General features: G+C 41.6%; 1 protein-coding gene across 1 annotated transcript; it reads left to right on the plus strand.

The window, feature by feature from the left end:
* The first annotated feature begins 5,665 nt into the window (after nucleotides 1-5,665).
* LOC147134720 (ras-related protein Rab-37) lies at nucleotides 5,666-14,806 on the plus strand. The gene is made up of 9 exons (XM_086055134.1): nucleotides 5,666-6,219; nucleotides 7,040-7,150; nucleotides 10,220-10,261; nucleotides 10,897-10,963; nucleotides 11,117-11,169; nucleotides 11,466-11,531; nucleotides 12,154-12,210; nucleotides 12,329-12,405; nucleotides 13,614-14,806. Exons 1-9 carry the CDS (start codon nucleotides 6,109-6,111, stop codon nucleotides 13,717-13,719), a joined length of 690 nt encoding a protein of 229 aa, XP_085911260.1. The 5' UTR covers nucleotides 5,666-6,108; the 3' UTR covers nucleotides 13,720-14,806.
* The last annotated feature ends 146 nt before the right edge of the window (nucleotides 14,807-14,952 follow it).

Consider the following 14,952-nt stretch of genomic DNA (forward strand, 5'->3'; position numbering starts at 1 on the left):
TTCTAATTTTGAAGCCAATATAGCAAGGAAATTCTAATTCATGTTAGATTTCATGCCGCCTGTGTATTGGTGTAGATGCAGTTTTGTGTGCATGCGTCTGCTCTCCACACAAGTAAGAAACACTTCAAGTCCTCTGGCCAGAAATGGTAAACACTGTATGCTTTTATTTTTGTTTTTTAGAATGATATTAAGATAAATCAAAGCTGCCTTTATAACTGAGATGACTTGTTTACTGCAGGATTAAAGGTTCCCAAGATGTGCAATTTCTGCCTGCCCAGTCTGCATCTTAGTTTGCAATTTAAACACATGTAATGTGATTTTTTTGTTTTATGTTCTTAAAAATGTTTTTCAAGTGACCTTGTATACCTTGCACAGTACAGTTGCTTCAATGAAGCCCGTCTATAAAAAGAGAACTGCAGATGTTATTTTTATACCGTGTACTGTTTGAGAACAAGTCCATGCATCTTTGAAATTTAAGCTCGCATCAAAATGTGGTGTAGCTACTTACATTTTATTTCCTGGTCGATGATGGAGTGGTTGAGTTCTCCGTCCTTGCTGCTGTGGTAACCTAAAAAGGTCTTGGGGTGGGCTCATGTATACTGTACCGTTGTGCTGGGTCTCCAACAAGAACATAAATGTCAATAAAAAGGACTGCAGACTTTCTTGTAATTTCCTTGTTCAAATGCTCAACATGTGTTAACACCACTTTAGTCAGGTTTGTTCCTTCCTAATTCTATCCACAGGGTAACCAAGCATATGAGCCTGCCATGATAGATGAATTGATGTGAGCAATGATCTCCAGCTCTAAGAAACGATTGGATGGGATAAACAGAACTAAGGAAGATGAGCTGGAGTTTTCCCTTGGCTTTCGAGACAATTTTCCAGTGTATTGCTACTCCTTTAAAATATGTTATGTACAAATGAAAAGCTGAGCTCAAAAATTAAAATGCAATGTTGTGCAGTAAAATAGAAAAATTCCACCAAAAGAACTTGTGCTGCATTTTCCTCTTTGATTAGTCACCAGTGCGAAATAATGCTGCAGTTGGTAATTAGTATAAATTGGGTAATGTTTAACAATTAATATAGCCAAGTGTATGTGTTCATCTGCTGCATTAGGACTATTATTATGAGAGTCATTATGTCGCTCTTAAATGGCCCGAGCAATTCAGAATAGATGGCCCGCTTCGAGGAATCTTATGTTGCCATGGAAACATCCAGTGTCAAAGCTGCTGAGAATGCAGAATGAACCCGAACTCGTCATCTTTTCCCCAAAGGCTTCCTGGTGATAGAATGCTACCTGTTTACCAAAGAAAGTTTTTAATGCCAAAAAGGAAAGAAATTATGTTGAATTATTAAAATAAACACAAAATAGTAACAATTTGCCTGGACTGGTCACAGCGCAGTACAAGCTATTGGTAAAACCATACACTCAACATGATTGAAGTACTTAAAGCAATTTCAACGAAATTGTTCTGGGAATAAAATGCGTCAAAAGTCGAACACAATTTGGAGTGTTAATCATCTTGTGTGAAGTCAAGAGGAAATAAGCAGTGACGTTGACCTTAAATGGAACTTAGTGAAAAATGCGAAAGTGTCTGACTGCTCAGTACAAAATGACCATTATTATGAATTACATAGCTAGCATGTAGCAAAAAAACGAAGTTTGCCAACAAACTGCAAATTTTGTTTTTAATTAGTGAGTAGTTTTACTTCATGAGTTTTATTATTCACTAGTTTTATTCTTTTTATATTTGCATGACAGTAACTTAAAACACTGCCTGTATCAGTGGTGGGCCATCAAGGCCTTTCTGTTTCTGGCAATACAAAACAGTACAATACAATTTATATAGCGCTTTCACAAAATCTGCAGCTGTAACAAAGCGCTTTACAGAACATCCATCCATCCATTATCGATACCGCTTATCCTCACAAGGTTCGCGGGGCGGTCCGGAGCCTATCCCAGCTGTCTTCGGGCAGTAGGCGGGGGACACCCTGAATTGTTTGCAAGCCAATCGCAGTGCACACAGAGACAAACAATCACACCAAGGGGCAATTTAGAGAGTCCAATCAATTTACCATGCATGCTTTTGGAATGTGGGAGGAAACCGGAGTACCCGGAGAAAACCCACGCAGGCACGGGGAGAACATGCAAACTCCACACAGGGAGGCCGGAGCCGGGATCGAACCCGCGACCTCTGAACTGTGAGGCGGACGTGCTAACCAGTCGCCCACCGTGCCGCCCTTTACAGAACATTTAACACAAAATAATAATACAACAGAACACATAACGTAGTTAAGTCCCTATTGAAGAGTCAAGTACCAAATGCATGCCTCACCACTTGCGTTTAATAAAGATTTTTTTGTTTGTTTTTGTCTTTATATTATGGCAGAAGAAGGAGAAGGCCAGAGGAGGAGGAGGTGCTGATAAATGTCGGCAAAAGATGTGAGCATCTGCTGCCAATGAGCTCCAGGCGCAATGAAACCATAACCATGGCGACAATACTGCCTGCATTCTTCAATGTGGTGTCAAACACTTCACTACACCTGCACAATTCAATAAGGATAAGAGCTGTATATAAAAGTGTTTATATCTTAATGCCCAGTTTTTGAAATGTGTTTATTGTTGTGTCTGTGGTTGTAGTTATATTGATGTTATGAGAGCTTGAGAAATCTTTAAAGTGGAAGTCAACCCAACAATTTTTTCCAAGAATATGTTCAATATAGGCCCACTAGTCTAAAGACAGCATTCTGATTAATATTGCATTTGTAGAATATGAGAAATCCACCCGTTTTGAGCTAGCTCAGGGGGCGGCCATTTTGTCACTTCTGTCGACTGAAAATGACATTACAGTTGCTCAGGGCTCAGATAACGACCAATCATTGCTCAGCTTCAGAAAACAGGTGAGCTGTGATTGGTCATTAGCTGAACACTTTGCAACTGTGATGTCATTTTCAGTCGACAGAAGTGACAGAATGGCTGCCCCCCTGAGATGGCTAAAAATGGGTGGATTTTGATGCTTAACTCATAGTCCACAAACACAACATTAACCCAAATGCCATGTTTCAATTTGTGGGCCTGCATAGAATATGTTCTCGTGAAAAAATGTTTGGGTTGACTTCCACTTTAAATATGACGATTCTTTCATTATTACATTCCACACATCATTGTAGTGGGTGACAGTGACGTGGGAAAGACCAGTAGGGCCAGGGCCATTTCATCTCCGGGTCCTTCACCTCCACCACCGTGGGCATCAGTTTCACAGTGCGTGCACTTCCTGCCATGCACCCACTCACCAAGAGTTTGTTTCGCAAGATTCACCCCCCACCCTCACACAAGCTGCTGCCTTCATCTGAGTGATGAGAAGGACACAGCTTCACGGCGGGCTGTTTGTACTCAAGTTATGACATAACAGAGGCCTGTTTATTTTCTTTCTCTTTCAATTCACTGTGGATTGCTTGAGTCTCTTAAGTAAATGCAGAAATGGACCAGTCGTGGCAAGAAGCTTCATCTTCTCACTGCATTCATTACTATTCTCAATATCCCGTGGGGGTTTTCTTGACGGAAGGTTGGTTATTAAGCATAATTATGCTCCTGTCATGATTCTGTAATTGTGATGAGGGCTGTAACAGTGAACTGTATGGAAGCAGCCTGTTTGCTTCTGGGTGTTGGCTGCAGTGGCGTTTTAAATAAGGACGATGTTATGCTTTTTGACGTGGGGGAGGAGGGCCAGACAAGAGGCACGGCTCAGTGTACTGTATGATGTGGCACTTGGCTTTATGTCGCTGCATTTATAGAGCAGCACGGTGGAGTCTGTCTGAATGTAATAAATTGGCGTTGCCATTTAAATTAGCTCGAAGGTGCTTGATGTGTATTTCCTGCTGCACCGTGCATCAGCATGCATTCAAGGGCAATGACTGGAGCTGTAAAAGTGTCTTTGTAATATTTGTGTATTTTATTGGCTTCGCATTGGCATGAGAGGATCAAAAATGTCAATAATGTATGCCAACCAGACACTACCTAATGAGATCCAAATCAAGAGCTACAATGAAAATATCTTCTTGCTATATGCAGTATGGCATGTATAAAACATTAAGGTAATACCTTTGTGAAGGCAGTTTTTGGTTGCACATGTTGTAACCGGCGAGCATACACTGGCATTTTCCTGCATAAATATTTGTCAGCTTTGACATTTAAAGATCAAGGTCTTCTCTTCAGACTGACTCACACTTGGTGGCATATCTCACAAAATATTAACAGTAAGACTTTCACGGAACCCTTGCTGATGTTTGCCTTATGTGATAAATCGTTATCAGCATTTAAATAGTGATTGTAAAATATCTTCAGAGGTTTTATTTTTAGTCGACTCTTCTTCATGTAGATGCTTATTTTGAGGAAAGATATCAGCTTTATCATCCTCTGCAAATGTAAAGTCTGAAAAAAAAAAGCAAATTTTTGCAAGCTCGTAGCAGTGAGGGAGCGGAATGTAAAACATTCAAATTCTTAAATTAATAAAACCTCGAAAATGACTTTATTACTTTATATTTCTAATGCTGATAACATGTTCCATCATGAATAAAGCAAGCATGCATAAACAATGACCTTCCCTTTAAAGGGGAGTGATATGGTTAAATTAGCCAGTGGTGGAGTCACGCGAGCACCATTCATGTTCATTCTGGACATGGAGGGGTAAACCATGACCATACATCAAAGTCAAAAGGTAAGCAGAGCTGCACTTTGATTTGTTAGATACCCAGATTGTCATTATTATCTTCTTATAAGCATACAATGTTAGCACATCTGAGTTTGTGCACGAGCCAGTTCCAAAATCAGTCAAGGAGCCATTAGTGTATACCAACAACAAGTTTCTATTTGTTGATTATTTCAGATTATTTCTGTTTGTTTATCATCACATTTTAAATTGTAAACAATATGAAATGTATTGAGTGAATTTAACAACTCACAATGCAATTTTGCGGCAAGATAGTCTGGCCCTGTGTTTTCTGAGTGACAAAGATTTTTTTTTCATTTAGAGGAAAAAGGCATGGATTACTGCTTTTCAGTCACTTTTTAAAAGTTGCTAAACATGTTCGAACATTTTTTTAATACTAGTTTAATGTGTTGCCAGGTGCTGGCGTGTGTGTGTGATTTGGTGAGATGCTAGGCTGGTTTGAAAGGCAGCAAAAGTGCTAAATTGCCATCAATGCGCACCATGCAGACAAAGTAGTTTCTTATTACGAACGCTAGGGAGAGACAAATACTGCCGGAAAATGCTTGTACATATTGAATTGTTAAATTGACTCTTGGTGAAACGATTTGACACGTATGACATTTGAATTAAGCAACCGAGTCTTCTTTTTAAATAGAATCATCAGTTCTTGACAAGAGCAAAAGAAGAAGAGGGTAGTGGGAAATGATTTATAGCACAAATAGCCGATGCAAGATTATAACAGTGACAGCTTCATTGTGGTCATGAATGAAATGTTCTAATTCAAGGGGCGTTCAAATGAGTTCAGTAAAAATAAAAACAGTCTCTGTATGCCCATTAAACGGAATGGACAACACCTGTGGCACGGATGAGTCAGCTATCGTCTCATCTGACCCCTGCAGCTGTTTTGGGTACAAAAGCCTGGGGGCTGGACCAGATGATGTTTCACTCATGAAAACACACGCTCATGCACACACACACGTGCGCGCGCAGTCACACGCTCACACACAGTAGACGCTGCCGCCGTGCGCACTTTCAATCATATCGTCTGCCCACGCCAGGATGCAAAGCAGAGAAATGTTTCCGCTCGGGTGTCATTTTCCGCTCTCATGACTGCTGGATGCTTCTAAATTGACCCCTTCGCGTTTCCCCCCGCCCCCTTAACATTTATTTTGTGTTTTAAACGCTGAAGGGTGAGCTTTTCCCATTTTTTTCCTCCTGGCGATCATCATTTTTGGGACCACACAGCATGCGAGCAAAAGGGCTGGAGACCGCCAGAGACACAGACTGAGATCTACACTCAACATACACACATCCACACGCAACACTGTGTGCGTCCTTACTGGACTACATCGCGGACTAGAGTGGCTTTGGCTCCGTGAACGCATCATTTGCCATCGCGATGTCCACCAGGAAGGCATCGTTGACGCAAAAGCAGTCTAAAAACGGGACGTCCAAATATGTGTTGGAGCGGTGCGCTTCTATTAACGAGTATTATGATATTGCCTTCAAGGTGTGTATTTGCCATGATTTATCTGTTTTTCTAGACGTAATACAGCATAGTGACCACAAAGTGTACATATACTGGCATAGTGTTTGTCTTGTTTTAGAGCAGACCCAAAGTTTTAATTGGCATTGTAAAGACTGTAAATCTTCCCTTTGTCCATATGTGCTGCTGCAAATATTTGTTGAGGGTGTACTTGTTGCACCGCTCCCATTCCCAAAAGCAGGAAAGACACACCTGTTACTGTTCAAGATGCTCACACAATAGGAGTTAGATTGCACCAAGCAATTAATTACCGTGGTGAGTTCAAGTGAATCAGCACTTTCAATGGCCGCAGGGCACTTCATGGGCACACATGGATAAGGGGAAGTAAGCAATGTGTATTGTTGTAGTTGCAGCTACAGTGCATCATAATGAGAGATATTTGCACCGTTTTGCCCCTCTGGCATATGGTAAGCAATATTTTGAAAAGGGCTCTCAGTATGATTTAATGCAGTTATGCACCACTGCACAGCCATATTGGCACATGAAATGAATACCTCTCTATAGCACGATTTAACTGTAAACATCCAAACCAGGTTTGACAGTGTCACATGTTGGTGGCACCTCAGCGCAGTCATAGTCATCATATTTCCCAAGAAACTCATCTTAGACTTGTGCAATAGCATGTTCTATTGTGAAATATTTCAACACAAAATGATTCATTCAACTCTCGGCGTTCATTTCCTCCACTGTTGAATTGCAATTGTTATCAAAAGCATTCTTGCGTTTAATTGTAACCTCAAACTGGCTCCCTCCCTCTGCTGATGGTTTTTGTTCTAATCGATAGGTGATGCTGTTGGGAGACTCCTCCGTGGGAAAGACGTGCATCTTGCTGCGATTTAAAGACGGGGCATTTGTGGGAGGAAACTTTATTGCCACCGTTGGAATAGACTTTAGGGTGAGAGAGAGTGAGAGAGATCCTGTTGAAAAACGCCCACTTTTCCTCACATTTGTCATTTGTCTCCTATTCCTGTTACTCTGACAACTGTAGAGCAAATAGCGAGCCACTCCGGGGTGTGCCAATTATCACCTCGCTTCCATCAGCGTGTGACGATAGCACCAAATGTACAAATCCTGTCAGCAGGCAGCCAGTGGAGTTCACAGCCCACTTGTGTAGCTAGGAGCCGCCGGCTGCTCCTCACATGGGTGCACGCCCACATCATGGTCTCCTAAGCTCAATGCCGGGGAAGGTCCTAACTCATCCTACCACCTGACCTTTGAGCATCCTCTATTGTAGTTTTTCCTAACCTATTATTGTTATTACTAGTATTGAGTCAAGGCACATCTTTTACAAACACAGCACATCATCAAATAAAAACATTGGCGGACAAAATGGCCGCCCCCTGAGATGGCTTAAAACGGATGGATTTTGCTGCTTAATTCATATTCCACAAACGCAATATTAATCAGAATGCCGTGTTTCAACTAGTGGGTCTGCTGGGAACATATTCTTTGGGTTAATTTCCCCCTTTTAAGCAATTAGTTTGTTTATTGTACAGTCAACCCTGGCTATTCGTGGGGAATCGGGACTGGCCTGTCCCACGAATAGCCCAAAGTTGCTAATTATTGATGTTCAATGAAATGTATAAATACAAGTAAAATGTGGGGAAAACCATGACAAAAAAACAAACAATTTATTTAAAAGTATTGGAGAAAAAATTAAAAAAGAAACTGACTGTATATGCTTAGAAACCTTAGATTAATAACAATGGCGGCACGGAACATCCCTGGAGTGAATGAGTTTGTGTTTGCTGTAATGTCTTATTTTGCGCAACCGATCAGTGATGCCATTGATCGATCGGCAAATTATGACATTACGACTGACTACCGATCTATTATAAAATGTAAAATATCTGCCAATCTGATCCAGCCAATCAAATGTATATAAAGTCTGGTATATACTGTATATTGACTGAAATAATGATGTCGTCTGTCTCACTCAGTGTAAAATTGTGCACGTGTAGTTGAACACAAAGCTGTTCTTCTGTAGTTGTATCAATGGCGTGGATACATAGAGCATAGCATATACTGTAGAGCAACAAAGCTACGTTATTTGTATTAACTATTTCATTTTCCCTACAAACCTCATGATGGCTCAGGGTAGCTGTACAGTATTTTGGAATCCAAATCACCACTCCATTATGTGATAATCACAAAAGTGGTCTCTTAATAGTGATCCCGCTTAACCTTGTGTTTCCCTCCAATCAACACAAAACACTAATGGCGAGACAACGATGGGTGCTTTCGGACGGAAATTGTGTTGCATTAGCCAGAGTGATGTATCATCTTGGCGAGAGAGACATTAGGGAGTGTAGTGGTTGTCCGTCAGATAGAGCTTTGTGGATCATCTCCACTGAGGACCATTTGTTTTTCCACCACTCAGGGAAAAGCAACAGGTCCTGTGCTCAGGATCCACTGACAAAGACAGCGAGACTGAAGCAAGCGATGCATTCACCGCCGCGCTGTTCATTCACAGTCATGAATAGTCTGCTTCGGGCTTCTCGTGGCCGGGAAAGCGAGGTTAAAGCTGCTGGAAAATGGAGTAAGCCGAGCGAAACAGTTGAGTTCTGAGGTTGTTATGTGAGCATGAAAAGGCAGGCAGTGCTGTTGTGTCAGCATGTAACATGGCTGGTCTATTTTCGGCATGCTTCCTTGTAGCAGTTACTCAGCATGCAGGCTCCTCTCACATCATAATTGGGGGTGGGGGGTGGAGGGGGTAGAAAGCCATGGCAACTAATGCAGGGTTGAACCATGTCCATTCTGCCATAGCACAGTTTTCAGCAGGTTGCTGCCGCTGTAAGATCTGAACACATCTTGAGCTCCCCATACCCCCACCCCCAACTGTGTTGTTTTTCAAACACATATTGAAAGTGTATTCGTATTCACACTTCCCTTATCTGTGAATTGCTTTCTGCTGGGAAGGTTATTGTTGTGAAAGGTTAACAAACCACAATGTGCTGACTGTAGATGGCTATAGGACCTAACGACTTTCACAACAGTGTTTGTTTTATTTCAAGTGAGGGTGCTTTCACTTTTCTATTCAGTAGTTAGAAGAGCGGTGTAGTGATATGTTGTTTTACTAAACATGTTTATCTCGTGTAGCTAAATAGCCTGAATGAATCTTAGCCATAAAATACAACAATACTGTGGCTGCACAAAAATAAAGAGCTTTTTTTTTATGCTCCCACAAACGGATATAAGTGATGGCGATCCTCCTTCAGAAATCAGTTTTTAGTTTTAGTAATATACAGATTACAATGTCAATTCTGGTGATTTATTATTTTGTACAACTCTCATCGAATCCAAATAAGTGTACAGTGGTGTGGCCGAGGAAGCGAGCGTAGCAAAGTTGTAATTGTATTATTTTTATTGGTCCCAGTTTTACAATTGTATGGCAGTTAAGAAGTCAAATATTGTTTTTATGTAGGTGACAGTTTGATTTCCGAACAGATCAATTCTATTTCAGTGGTTTCCTATAGAACACATTTATTCTAAATAGACGTAACGGTGTATTTCCTGTAAGTAGTGCAGTTTATCCCCAAATATTTTACCGGGGCAACTGGAAGTGTTAAAACTGCTCTCAGGATTTGAATGTTGGCTCTTACAATATTCTGTATTTTAATTTTCCTTTTGGCTGGAGTGGTTGCAACTGTTTAAAACCAAACTTTGCCCAGGAAATCAGATTGCCGCCTTGTGAGTTAGCAGGAAATTAACAGTGGGAGTCAGTTGATATTCTGCCCATTGTCCTACTCACTGATGTTGTCGTGCGCGTTTTGCAATTGGCTTTCTCTGGCGGCGTTTACAAGCCACTTGTACTTGTCTCTTTTCTTTAGCCACACGCTGAGCCTTTGTGCTTTTTTAGTCCCCTCAAATGTACGTCATTCATTTCCGTGCCGTTTACTCACGGCACTCTGCTCTGTTAAGCATGCGGTGCATGTCTCACGGCTCTTCTTGCTTGTGCCCCTAGAATAAAGTGGTAGATGTCGACAACCTGAAAGTCAAACTCCAGGTGAGCGAGTGCGCCTTTCCTCTCATCTATTTTGCAGCACACATGCTCACCCATACGTCCAACGGATTATGTCGGACTCATCTGTGAGGGTTTACAAATTGAAGGGACTTTACCAGATTTCTTCACGCAGAGGCGCCTAGTCGGCGATCCTCATAACCTGTTTGTTGAACAGGAGTGGGAGGTGACAGAATTAGATACCTCTGCGGTAGCTGGAGCCTTAACCGCTTGTCTCTCAAATGGTTTCCTGCACATCTTGCGTCATATGCTGCCGTTAATGCAGAATTCAGCGCCCACAGAGTTAACATCATTTGTGTGGCAGAAAGATGTAAGAACACATTGATTTTAACAGCTACAGTTAGTGGTTGCCACCAAGATCTGATCATAGCACGCATTCTCATATAACCATGACAATGAAAATATTCCTATTTTACCACATGTGAAATGATTCGGGATTAATCCGTGACGATGACAAAAATGATAAAAACCGTTCAGATGATGTAAACAAGTTGGCTTTTACTAGATTAATTATTTTGAGCTATAATGGTACATTCCTCCATTGGTTGTTTGTAGTTCGACTTGTTCAGTATGGCAGCATTTCTGTTTGAGTCACTGTGTAATTATGTGGTTTGTTTCAGATTTGGGATACAGCCGGCCAGGAAAGATTCCGAAGCGTGACACACGCCTACTACAGAGATGCCCAAGGTAGCCTTCCTCGTTTAGCTTACTTCCTCATACTGTGTAAGTGGGGGAGCCACCTCTCGAAGATATGCTGTACTTTTCATTGAGAGCATTTACCTATATGTGTTAGCCAAGTGTTATTGCAATACACCTGGCTCTCTTTTTTGCTCTTCACAGCACTACTTCTGCTTTACGATATCACCAATAAGCCATCATTTGACAACATCAGGGTAAGATTTTTAAGGCTAATTGCTCCCTTTGTATTGTAAACTTCCTGCTCCTAAAAGCCCCTTTACAAACTACAACGAGGGCTTACATTCCCTCCTCCACCGGAAGCAGCACAATGTTATCAAAGCAGGCCAGTTTTGATCATGAAAAGCAGTCCAAAGTGTTCCTCGGTGGTTCGTTCTCACAGCGATTGATTGACGGACGTGTCCCCGGGGACAAGCGTGATACATTTTTGAGATATTTGTTTGTAAGATAATCACACATTACTGCTCTGACTATCTGTTTGTACTTTTTAAAGGCTTGGCTGAATGAAGTACATGAGTATGCCCAGAAGGATGTGGTCATCATGTTGCTCGGCAACAAGGTGAGCAAACCTTCCTTTTCTTTTGTGTTCCACAAAAAGGATAGGAGGAGAATGTACCATCACTTACTCCTCATATGCATGTTCAGAAAAATGCTCATATCTGAACACATCACAAACATGAAGCTGAGTGTTTCCATTTCCTTCATTAATGTTTTAAAACACAAAACCAGTCCATGACATGATGCATTCAAAACAAGCCCATCATAAATTCAGAATCCCTTGCTTCTAGCGTTTCCTTGCTGGAAACCATTTTCTGCACAATGCACTCCGGTGACGACGAGTCTCCTTGCTGCCAGCAACAGTATAACTAAACTGTCCAAAGGCTCCCTCTGGTGGTTGGGAGAAGCCACTGCTCAGGGGGATTCATGTAATGTCAATGAGGCTAATTTGTGGTGAGAGCAGCTGCGTCCTCCACTGGTGGTGAAGTTTGTGACACCCCTTCACTCTGCGGGAGCGTTGGCTCCGGAACGTCCTCTTGTCTGGCAGTCATGCAACAATAAGAGGATAAGCCGTGTGAATGGGCTTGACATCGTGAGCCAGCTAACAATTAGCTCAGTGACCCTATGACCTCTGACCTCCAACTTCGGGGCCAATGTCTTGTTTTTATGCTGCTGCCTTACAGTCAGACATGGCCGCAGAGCGGGTTGTCAAGACGGAGGATGGGGAAAAGTTGGCGAAGGTAAGGTTCCAAATCGCTTATCTGGGCAAAAGTCTTGGGACACACCTCTTTCAATTCATTCAAGCAGATGTGTTTCTTTAAACTTAGAATCAAAATAGTCTCATACGTCTTGTCCTAGGAGTATGGAGTGCCATTTATGGAGACCAGCGCAAAGACCGGCATCAATGTGGAGCTGGCCTTTCTAGCTATCGCAAAGTAAGTGTGGTGAGCAATGTTTTGACATTAACATCAAATAATAACTTCAGCAACCAGACAGTTGTCACAGTGAAAGCTTAGATTAAAAATGCAGCCTATATGTAAGAAAAAAAAACTGGTAGGAGGGTGGTGAAAATGCATCCCGACGTCAATGTGACAACAGCTATGTGGTGACCATAGTAACCACGGGAAATCGCAGGGTGTCAGTATACAGCTGGATCCAGCTTCTGTTTCAGTCGTTTTGTAGCAGAGAACCAAAAAATGATCTGTTGCCCGTCTCAGGTAAAATATACATTGTTGGCTACCACAGCTAGTTAGAACGAGTTGTAATTCATAACAGGTGGTTTTGATAGAGGGATGATGGAAACTGCCCCTGGTGCTCGTCCAATCGGTTCATTCAACAAACGCTAACAAAACACAGTCAGTCCTCTGAAGCACATTTTTAGCACACCTGCCGCTTGCGTCAAATGACACCATCACAGTAGATAATGCTTTAGCCAGGAAATACCCAGCCATCAGTTTGTTTTTATACATCCACTCCCATGTCACTCAGTTGAGTAAACCCACCTTTTAAAGGTATACACACATTCACAGTCATGGAAATTATGGTTAAGAATGTGTGGATTGCAACCTCAAGTGGGTATAAATAATCACTGCCCCTCATATGCATATACTGTATTAGTTGTTGTTGATTTAAGAGAATGCCAGAAACTTCTAAATATTTATAAATAATACCATAAATCCTTGCTGATCTGGAATGTAGCACCTCTGATAAAGGAGGGATTGCTGAATTTAAATGGCAAGAAACATCAATAAAGCTAATGTAGAAGTAAATATGCTTTGGCAGTGGTTGTGAATGTGGACATTTTTTTAAGACTCCAAGCATCTCTTTGTAAAAATAAATAATAATCAATTGCAGGGGCCGTTATTGTCGTGATCAAGAGCATATTCAGATATTCAATAGATGGTTTTACAATTGTCCGTCCAAGGGCATCCATAACTCAGATGTGGTTAAATTGGACCCCTCTGCATTAGATAGCAAGGATAAAAATATTCTGTCTGATGAGCGTACATTGAGATTGAGGGAGAGAAAAAAACAGAGCCCTCTCTCACATGCATTTCTTAACCTTCCCTATATACTCGATTTGCTCCATCCCACCACTCATCCGCCCCCTCAATATTTGACATGCTCTCTTTCTTTCTTCCAGGGAGCTGAAGCACAGAACTACCCAACAGCCAAATGAGCCCAAATTCCAGATACATGACTACATCGAATCTCAGAAGCACAAGACCGGCTGCTGCAGCCTTGTGTAGCTAAACCCGACTCTGGGCTGGGAGACAGACGTACACACACGCCCGCACACACACACACAGAAGGGGATCAAGACAGAGAGAGGTAGGGGGGGATAAGTAAAACCACTCCTGGCACTAATCCTTAGAAGTGAGCGTCCTCCTCTTCTCCACTCAACTGAATGACAGTGAATCCGGCGATTGCCATCCCTTATCGAAAATGTGAATATCACTCTGTAGAAATGTGTCGTGGTCTTTTGTGGTGACAGTTGTGATCAAACGAAAAAGCCAGAATTTACAAAATGAATAGCTACTGTATATCCGTCTGCAGGGAAAATGAGGAGAATGTTTGCAGTGTGCTTGGTTCAGTTTTATATGAACAATCAATATGACTGTTGATGGGGAATATAATGACTTTTGTTTTCATGTCACTTTTCAGAGGCTGTGAACTGAATCCCTTTTGGCCTTACAGTCTTTATCCTCACTAAGTGTGCATACAATGCATCACGGTCGGACATGTTCACATGTGTCATGCTGTTAGAATAAAATCAATGTTGGAGGGGCTCCTGCCCGTTGTGTGTTTGTGTGTCTGTAAATCACCTTGAGGCTTATACCTGAGCTTTATTGAATGATTTGCTGCAGGATCTTTCCACTATTCCACCGGAGCTTATTTCCTGCCTTGTTAAGAGAGTCCCCAAAACATTTACATTTTTATTTCACAAACACTCTGAAACAAAACCGTGTCCCTTTTTACAATGGATGTTGTTGTGGAGACTGTACAGAAGCTGTAATTGTTCCATGCACTGTATTGTCTTGATTTGTACAATGTTCATTTTCAATGTTTGCTTGTCACATTTGTTCCTTCTTGAAGGTGTCACGGTGATCACAAAGTGCCATGGAAAAGTGCTTTGTTATCATATATAAAGTATATTTTGTAATGTATGTGGTGCTGTTTTATACCAATGTGTGTGCGTGTGTTGGTACAGTATTTTGAGTGAAAGCGGTGGGAGTCAGGATGTGCTGCGGACAATAAGCCACAGCGTGGCAGCAGTGAGCCTGTTTATTTTGTGCAAGCCCAAAGTGTATCCATAAATGTTCAGTATTTACAGGCCACAGTGGTGATGCTGCATTCTTTCTATATCTTAACATGAAGCGTGATATCTTAATTGCGATGATGACCGTGGTTCTTTTCCCGGCTTGTATGAAGTGAAGTATGTGGTTGCGTTTGTAAACATGGAGCACATCTGTGATTCACTG

The sequence above is a fragment of the Filicampus tigris genome, chromosome 16 (assembly GCF_054856515.1).
Source record: "Filicampus tigris isolate MCC_2025a chromosome 16, RoL_Ftig_1.0, whole genome shotgun sequence".
In the NCBI taxonomy this organism is placed as follows: Eukaryota; Metazoa; Chordata; class Actinopteri; order Syngnathiformes; family Syngnathidae; genus Filicampus; species Filicampus tigris.